General features: G+C 64.9%; 2 protein-coding genes across 2 annotated transcripts in view; both read left to right on the top strand.

Annotated features, from left to right (window-relative positions):
• TMEM129 (transmembrane protein 129, E3 ubiquitin protein ligase) overlaps positions 1-263 on the top strand; it is a 5,130-nt gene extending 4,867 nt beyond the window's left edge. Inside the window, exon 3 of the mRNA XM_012734877.1 lies at positions 201-263. Coding sequence (XP_012590331.1) covers positions 201-263 — 63 coding nt within the window. The remainder of the gene's footprint in view (positions 1-200) is intronic.
• Positions 58-5,272, top strand: SLBP (stem-loop binding protein). Its single transcript, XM_004695652.2, has 7 exons — positions 58-75; positions 201-305; positions 2,523-2,582; positions 2,877-3,014; positions 3,389-3,538; positions 4,283-4,364; positions 4,553-5,272. The coding sequence occupies exons 2-7, from the start codon at positions 274-276 to the stop codon at positions 4,673-4,675; spliced, it is 585 nt and encodes a 194-aa protein (XP_004695709.1). The 5' UTR covers positions 58-75; positions 201-273; the 3' UTR covers positions 4,676-5,272.
• Positions 5,273-8,851: the final 3,579 nt, after the last annotated feature.

Genomic DNA, 8,851 nt, shown 5'->3' with positions numbered 1-8,851 from the left:
GGTGCGCCCGGGGTCTCCCCAGGAGCACGGGGGCCGCCGGGGTGCCGGCGCGGCCGGGCGTCGGCTGCAGCACAGGTGCGGCCCGCAGAGACCGAGCCAAGCCCCGGGCCCACCCGGCGCTCTCCGCGACCTTTGCCCAGCCCGTGTAGAACTGAAACCGGAAGGCCGCGCGGCTCCAGCCTGTTTTCGTCTTCCCGCAGCTTTACCACTCCCGAAGGCCCGAAGCCCGGCGCGCGCTGCGCAGACTGGGCCAGTGCAGTTGAAGAAGACGAGATGCGAAGCAGAGTTAACAAAGAGATTGCAAGGTGCGCGGAAGCCTGGCGTGTTGGCCAAGTTCTGGGCCTTAGCGATGTCAGCGTTTCTCGGGAGCTAGTTTTGAAGTTCTGTTGCTGTTTTTTTATTTGTTTCTTAATATTGTGCACACAGAACTGGGGTGCAGGCCCGAGGGGCAGGGGCGGTGAGAGGCTTCACCAGAGTGGGGAGCAGAAGGGGCGGATCCCCTGAAACCCACTGCTGAGGGGCGTGGGGAGACGGGAGGGCCTGCTGTGCGCCCTGGGGGTCGCTCCCGGGTGGGGCTCAGACTCATGCTGACGTCTGAGGCAGCTGGTTTACAGCCCAGCACCCGAAGCTGGCTGGTTGCTAGCTGACCCCCAGGGCACAGCAGACCTCTCCTGTGTACTTCACGACCTGCTCCTGCTCCCCGCTCTGCCTCGGGAGTCCTCTCACGGCCAGCCCACCTCTGGCCTGTGCCCCAGTTCTATATGCGTAAACAGGTTTTTAAACACCTGAGGCAAAACCCGTCAGTGGGGCTGGGGCAGTGGGGCTGGGGGGTGACGTTTGCAGCTGCCTCAGGGCCATGGGGAGGCAGGACCAGCTCTTGTCAGCCTCAGCACGGCGAGGGGGGCTGTGCCTGCGCAGGGTCAGTGGCCTTGGAGCTCACCCGTGTTCTGATGAGCCTTTGCTTCTGTAGAGCCTTTGCCTGTTGAGTTGCAGTGCTGTGTCTGTGCCTCTCCTGAGGCTCACTACGGGCCTTTAACAATCCTGGAAGTGCTCTGTGGGCACCCTGGAGGCGTCTCCAGGTCACGGCTCTTTTGCGCCACTTGTGTCACAGCCTGTTTTCTCTGGCCACGGTCCTACTTTGATCAGGCAGCTTTTGTGTGGGGCACGCGTGGACCTTTGTCGTGACCCCATTCTGTGGGGAGCTGAAGCCGTTCCCCAGGTGCAGGTGTTGCGCCCTGGAGGTCTGCCTTGCCTCCCCGGGGGGGCCGAGGGGGGGATGCCCACCACAGACGGCAGCCTGAAGACTGGACGCCCTGGTTTCACGGAAGGCTGTCATTGTCCCCGGGGTCCTGGGAGAGACGACACACGGACTCGCTGAAGGACGCGGTTGTCGCCCTCGTAGGCTGCTCCGAGTAGCGCGCTTCCTGACGCGCAGGGCTCCTTGCCGCCTGGCAGCCAGGCCGCACTGCGGCGAGGAGGCTGATGCGGGCGGAGCGGCGGTCCTGCCCGTGATGGGAATGCGGCAGCCGCAGAGTGCAGGGCAAGTGAGATTGGTAGGAGGCCTCAGGAGGTCTCGAGTGGCAAAAGCTGCCTCTGAGGAAAAAGAAATGGTGTGGCTGCCTCGTGACACATCACTGTAAAGCAACAGCAGTAAAAGCTGTGGAGTTGGCACAAACGTGCATGGAAGGGCCAGTGAGAAAGCCCAGAGGGGAACGCGTGTGGGTATCAGCTCCCGTTCCACAGCGGCAGCCACGTGAGGCTGGGGGAGCTGGGTAGCCACCCCCAGAAGACGGAGGCCGGTCCCTGGCTGAGCGCACGGGGGTAAACCCACGTGGGTGGAAGTGCAGCGTAGAGACGTGTGGAGACGACGGCAGTGTTGGGGTTCACGCTGATAAAGAGCTCTCCGGAGACCGGGTCTCTGCGGCCAGGGAAGTAAAGGCAAAAGCAGCAGCAGGAGTTGGTTGCGGACGTTCGCGCGTCCAGGGTTGGGAGGACCCTCGCTGCTGAGTGGAGGGACCGCCCAGGGGCAGCCAGCGTGGGCTTGGCCTCGAGGCCCGGAGCAAAGTCGGGCAGAGGGCTGCACGGGTGCCTGGCGCTGACCGCGTGGGTCGGGAGCAGCTCGAAGGCCCCGTGGACGCCGAGTCTTAGGGAAGGACGGTGGGGCGGGCAGCTGACCCTGAGCGCCGTGCGGTTACCCCGCGCGGGGCAGGGCGGCTGCGGGTGGGAACAGCCTTGGCGCTCCCCCCGTTTCACCCAGGGCTCCGGGCTCCGGGGGTGTGGGCTCAGGGTAGCGTCTGTGTGGAAGGACGCCGGGAGCCCTCTGCTTCTGGGGTCAGTCGTGGGCGGGGAGGCACTGGGTTCAACCCGGACACGTTGGCCACTGGCCGCGACCTGCCGCAGCAGATGGGTGGGGGTGGGAAAGAAGCAGCGACTGCGGCCCTGACCCGTCGCCTAGAGACGGCTTCCTGGCAGCGCTAGTAGTGACTTTGGTGTCTTTCGAAAACCATTTATTTTGCTCTCAGATATAAAAGAAAACTCCTGATAAATGACTTTGGAAGAGAGAGAAAATCATCCTCAGGGAGGTAGGTGCCGTGTCAGTTTTTTTTTTTTTAAGGTTTATTTATGGGCACGAGCTGGGGTACAGACCGGAGGCTGGGGAGGGGGGGCGAGAGGATTCCCCAGAGAGTGGGGAGCGGAACAGCCGAGCTACTGACACCCACCGCTGAGGGGGCAGCGGGGAGACAGGAGGGTCAGCTGCGCCCTAGGGTCACCCCCTGGCTGCGACCCCCTCGGGCTGCAGTGGCCGCGGACAGCGCCCCCCCGGGAGGGCCCCACGTCGTTTCAGTCACGAGGCTTGTTGACGATTTCCCCTTCAGCTCTGATTCGAAGGAGTCCGCGTCTATGGCGCCAGCTGATGTGGAGACAGACGAAAGCGTGCTGATGAGGAGACAGAAACAGATCAACTACGGAAAGAACACCATCGCCTACGACCGCTACATCAAGGAGGTCCCGAGGTAGGGCCTGCGGCGCCGCGTGGGGCAGTCTCGGGCGATCTGACGGGGAGCCGTCCTCGTCCTCCCCGCTAAGAGCGGGTCTCGTGACTTTCAGGCCTGGTGTGAGAACGGGCGCGTAGGCTTAGGAGCTTCGCTCAGGGTCCTCGATTTGCTTCCTCAGGAGAGTGCGCTCGAGTGTCGGCAAGTGCCGGCGGGAAGAGCGCGTGCGCGGGGTCTGGCCAGGGGCGCTCGGAGCCGCGAGCGCCGCGTCTCTGCCTTGGCGCGTGCGGCGTCTGCCGGCTGCTGTGCTGCGGCCGGCTCGGCGTCTGGGTGCTGTTGCAGCTGGCGTGCGGGTGTCGGTAGCAGGTGCGGGATCCCACCTTCTCTTCCTGCAGGCACCTTCGACAGCCCGGCGTTCACCCCAAGACCCCCAACAAATTTAAGAAGTATAGCCGGCGATCGTGGGACCAGCAGATCAAACTCTGGAAAGTGGCTCTGCACTTCTGGGACCCTCCCGCCGAAGAGGGCTGCGACCTGCAAGAAATGTGCGTCTGCGCCCTGCGGCAGTTCCGGGCGTGGGCGCCCCGGGGCACGGAGCCGGTGGCCACCCCTGGGCTGGTGGCTCTGGAGGGGTCGGAGGAGGGACTTTCTGCCTCGGGTGGTGGTTGCTCTCTGGCTAGAGAAACGGTCCGGCCGCGTAGCCCTAGCTCCCGCGGTGTGTGTGTTCATGCCGCCTGGAACGTGCTTGTCGGTCACAGCGGGGCAGTGGCAGCCTGGGGCGCCGTTGAGCTCGTCCCTGTTGGCTTTCAGGCTCGTGTCGACTAGAAACTTTTCACCTCGGGCCAGCGGCTGCCGCTGGGCCAGAGTCCTGTGCTTGTCCAGCCTTGTTGCCGGCGTCCTCCCCTCAGGCGCGCCTTCCCTCAGCAGCCATCTGCTCTGCGCTGGGAAATGTGCAGGGCAGTTGCCGTGGAGCTGTTCCCTGACTCGCCTGGCGCGGGCTCGGCACCCCCAGTGGGGAACCGCCGGGGTGTGGCCTTACGGCTCAGCGGCGCCCCCACCACCAGAGTGGGGCTTCCCGCGGGCGCTCTGTGCCCCGGCTGCCGGTGACTGTGGCTCAGGAACTCGCGACCGCCAGTGTGCGTCTGGGAGCGAGGGCAGCGGGCTTGCCTGGCTGTCCCCGAGTGCAGTGTGGGGCTGGTGACGGTTGTGTGTAGCCAGTAGGACTGGACAGCTTGCCAGTGGCGTGCGCGGCGCAGGGTGACCGACAGGCCCGCGTGGTTTCTCTGCAGACACCCTGTGGACCTGGGGGAGATGGAGACCGAATCCGCAGAAAGCAGCTCAGAGTCCCGGACGAGCTCTCAGGACAACTTCGTAAGTGCTGTTCCCTGGCGCGGCCTCGGGGGGTGCTGCGGCGGGTGGGCGTGGGAGCGTGCCCACTCGCACCCGGGACTGAGGCTGAAGGTTGATTGTGGTGCAGAAGGTTGATTTATGCATAGAAGGACTGGGTGCAGGCCAGAGGTGGGGGTGGTGAGAACTCAGCCCCTCGGCCTGTCTTCCAGGACGTGTTCTCCGGCACGCCCACCAAAGTCAGGCACGTGGACTGCCCGGTAGGCGCCGCCGAGGAGTTTGACCTGGAGGCCTGCTTAATGGAGCCCCTGAGAGACTTCGCGGCTGCGAGCTAACGGCGCCCCCTGGAGGCAGCGGGAGGCAGGTGCGGCCTCCGCCTGCTGGCCGGCGCCGGCGCGGGCCGGCCGCTGTTGACAGTGCGCTCTGATCCTACTCTTGCCTTACTTTCTTAAACATTAACTTTATGTATAGTGCGTGTACGTGCATGTTTTAAACTGTAAGCTGGACCTTCATCCACGGAAAATGGGACTTGACGCAGCCTTGCAGCAAACTTCCTCGCTCAGCCCCAGCCGTCCTCCGAGCTGGCCCTTCACCGGGTGCGTGGGCCTTTCGGGCTCCACGGCTCCACTTCCGTTGCTGCTGTCTGGAGCCGTCGGGCTCAGGCACCTTCGGTGCCGTGTGGAGGTTTGGGTTTTGACCCCGTCACTTCAGCCGGGTCCTCCCTCCTCCAGAGCGCCGAGCCGAGCCGTGAGAAGACCGAGCGGAGCTGCTCGTGGGTCTGGGGTCAGCCCTCGCAGGCGGTGCCGGTCCTCGCCAGACTCTGGGCCGGGCGGCCCGGGCCCGACCGCCGCAGGGCTCCCTGTGTAAAGTCGCTGTAAATGGTAACGTGTACAGACTTCCTCTCGTGTTCCCTCGTAAACTTGTTAAGACTGTTAACGTTCCTGTTGCTTTTGTGTGGGTGGACGTCGCAAAAACAAAGGCACCTTCCTCCGCTCGTTCATCACCTCCCTAGCTAGGCTGGCCCAGGGATGATGCCCGCGCTTGACAGGTCTGGGGGGCCCTGCTGCGGGAGCCCCCCACTGCTCTGGTCAGGCTGGAGGCCCGGGCTGCAGGAGTGTGCTGGGGGCAGCAGGGACTTGGGCTGGACGCCAGTTGGTGTTTGTGAGCAGGCGGACCTGGGGCCCCAGCCATGGTCCATGGCGCCCCCCCCCGGCCTGTGGTGCGGCCCCTGGAGGAAGGCGCCCTGCTGTGTCACGCCACCTGGCCGGGGCGGTGGGAGATAGTACTGGCCAGACTCTGCAGGGGTGGGCGAGTGTTGACCCGGAGGGCAGCTGTGGGGCTTGGAGTAGCTCCTGGTGGTAAGACCCGGCCTGGGCGGTGCCTGCGGCTTCTAGGGGCCAGGGAGACATGGCATCCCTGGCGCCAGCAGAGGCCCTCCGCAGTGGGCTTCCAGCTGCGAAGCCCAAAGGCAGAGTGGAAGCTGGAGGCAGGGGCGGCCCGGGGGTCTGGCCTTGGCCTCTGCAGCTGAGGTCGGGGCTCCAGCGGGTGCCGGTGGGAGGGCCCGTCCTGAGACGCTCGCGGCGCTCGTCTGAAGCAAAGCCCAGTGAGGTTTTCACTGGAGCTCTGAAAGGACTCCAAGATTGCAGCTGCTGGGCTGAGGGGCCAGGGCCTGACGTGAGAGGCAGTTGGCCTTGGGCACCAGGGCAGGTCCCTTCGCAGCTCTGCCCATGCGGTCTCCTGGGCGGCTGCAGCCAGGCCCAGGAGGCTGGGTGGGGGGCCGCCAGGGCGACATGCCCACTCTGGTTCCGCAGCATCTCGGCAGCCGAGTCCTGCGGTGCCCCGAAGCAGCAGGAAGTGGGTCTCTGGACACTGGCCGGCACGTCTGCCGCCGCAGGGTGGGGCCAGCAAGGGTCAGTGGAGTGACACTCGTCCTGGGTGACCACAGCTGTGCAGCCCCTGGTGCCCTGGGCTGCTGGTGTCTCAGTCACCAAGGGCTACCGGACTGGCCCCAGCTCCGTCCATTCCCCTGCCTGTGGCCTCCAGGGCTACTCATGCTGGTGCTTGACAACCCTGCCTCAAGTTGCTGGTCTCTGTTGCTCTAGGCGATAGACGGGTCTCCCACGGCGGGCAGCCCCCGCCCCAGCTGCACAGCAGAGCCACTGGCGGGAGCCGCCCTGGCACGGCGAGGCCCCTGCGCCAGATCATGACAGACGCCGTCTCTGGTCTGGTCACGGGGTCCCGCGGGCTTCTGCTGGTAAAGGTGCTACACAGGAGATGTCCACAAAAACCCTAGCAAGTGACTACAAACAATTGCACAGACATTTTCGCAAGGCGCAAGCGGTGTCTCAACAGCAAATCTGCATCTGAAAAGACGCTTGGGAAACGTCCAGAGGCCCCCCCCCCAGGCCCACTCACCCTGGGCTCCAGCCCCTTCTGGTCCCCAATGTGTCAGAGCCCAGAGCTGGAAGTGGCAGGTGGAGGTGGGGAAGGTGCGACTCCGGCCTGGGGTGGGGCGGGGCCTGCGGGATCTGGCCAGAGGACCAGGCTTTGACGAGCTTCACAGGCGCGTGCTGACAGGTGCTTCCGGTTCCTTGGTTTTGTTCCGCAATTGAAGGACAGGTGGCCTGCGGCAGGCAGCTGCAGCTGGGGGTGGGGCCCTCTACGGAGGCCGTGTCCGGGGCCCCAGAACCTGGCCTCCCATGCTGCTCCATGAGACAGCCACTGGAGGGCGAGCCAGCCCTCGGAGCCCCGCCACTTTGAGAGGGGCTGCAGGGGTGACAGCTGCCAGGGCGGCTCCCCGGCCCCGTGCACAGAGGAGTCTCCGCATCGTATCTCCAAGGCTGTTGTGGCTGGAGAAGAGGACAGCAGGCCATTGGGCCTCGGGGGCGTGTCTCCACCCCCCTCTGCAAATGCCCTGTGGTCGCACTGCCGGTCAGGCCCTGGCTAGCGGCCGGCAGTCTCCCAGTCTCGGAGCCTGTCCACGGAGAGCTGCCCTCCTGCAGGTGGGGGTGGGCAGTGAGCTGGTCGCTTTCTGGAGCTGCGCCCCCACACACCACCCCTTCCTGAAGCCCAGGTGACGGGGGTGCAGGTGGGAGAACATCGCCCCGTGGGGCGGGAGGGTCAGCAGGGACAGGCCTCAGCGGCTTTGAGCTTTGCTTTCCGCCAGGAGACCGGCACGGGTGGGCCGGTGCAGGCCGAGGGCAGGCGTCCAGGCGGCCACGGCGACGCTCCACAGCGCAGGCCCCGCTGGTGGCCAGGGAGGGTGGCGCATGGCGGGAGGCACCGCGGGCGGGGCTCGGCCCAGGTGGGCATCGCCCAGCAGAGGCCAGGACGGCTGCCAAGGAGCTGACGCCAGGCGGCGTTTCCTCTGCAGCGCAGTTAAGGCAGCAAACAAAACCTCGTCTGTTTAGAGAGTAAAAAGGTGCATTTCACTGGGGGCAGCGGCCACCCGGAGTCAGCCAGCCCAGCACTGGGCGGGAGCCTTGGCGCTGAGACCCGCCCGGTGCCCCTGACGCTCGAATGGGGAATTTATGGGCCTGAATGGTTGTGGTAGCAAAGAACAAGTGAGAGGGGAGTGGGAGCTCGTCGGGGAGCAGCAGAGGTGCAGCCCTGGGGGGCGCGGGGCCCTGAGGGGCAGGGTGTGTGCGAAGGCCAGGGCCGCCACACGCCTGCGGAGCCAGGCTGCTGGAGGGAGCCGTGACCCGAAGCAAGGGCGGGCCTCTTCGCCAGGGAGGCCGCGGACACTGAGGAGCGCTTGTGGCCTCCCGCGGAGTGCCCAGAGCTGGGGTCCCCCCCAGGCCCTCCCCTCGGCCCTGCAGCCCCGCCCGTGCCTGGGGCGCACCCGTCACAGCCCGGTTCAGTTTCCTGCGCCCTGGGCTGGCTTCTGTAGCCTCTGTAAGTTGATTTTGGGAATTCAGGGGGCCCTGAAGATTGTCAGCTTCATCAAGCGCACCCCCAGCATGAACTTGTCTCTGCAGCCCCCGCCTGCGGCCGCCCCGGGGGCCGGCTCCCCCACCAGCCGGCCTGAGCGATGTTTATTTTATTTCTTTATTTTGAGGAACCAGCGCTTGGATTTACTGATGAGCGCTCCCATTTCTCTTGTTTCCAATTCATTAATCCGCCTTTATCTCCCCCTCCTGCCTCCCGTGGATTTACTTTATTGTTCTGTTTTTCCCTCCTTGTGTCCAATGTTTAGTTCATTTATTTTCAGCCTCTCTTGCTCAGTAATAAAAACATTTAGGGCTGTGAATTCTCCGCCGACTCCTCCCGGGACCACAGCCGGCCGGCGGCTGTAAACCCGGCTGTCACGCGACTTTATTCACTCTCCACCTAGGAGTGATTTAGGGGTGCGTCTGGCACTGGCTTTCCTTTTTTAGATCCTTTATTATTTTGGAGATTCACGGCGTTGGTTTAAACAACGAGGCTGTGAGTGTTTCTCCTCCTGGGTGTCGCGGGAACACCTGCCGGGCTGAGGCCCTCGCGCCAGCCCCTGGCCCCCGCAGCGGCACACG

This window comes from Condylura cristata, unplaced genomic scaffold (assembly GCF_000260355.1).
Source record: "Condylura cristata isolate star-nosed mole 26May11 unplaced genomic scaffold, ConCri1.0 scaffold00086, whole genome shotgun sequence".
In the NCBI taxonomy this organism is placed as follows: Eukaryota; Metazoa; Chordata; class Mammalia; order Eulipotyphla; family Talpidae; genus Condylura; species Condylura cristata.
The sequence above is the reverse complement of the archived record's forward strand: the minus strand, read 5'-3'. Positions and strand labels throughout refer to the sequence as shown.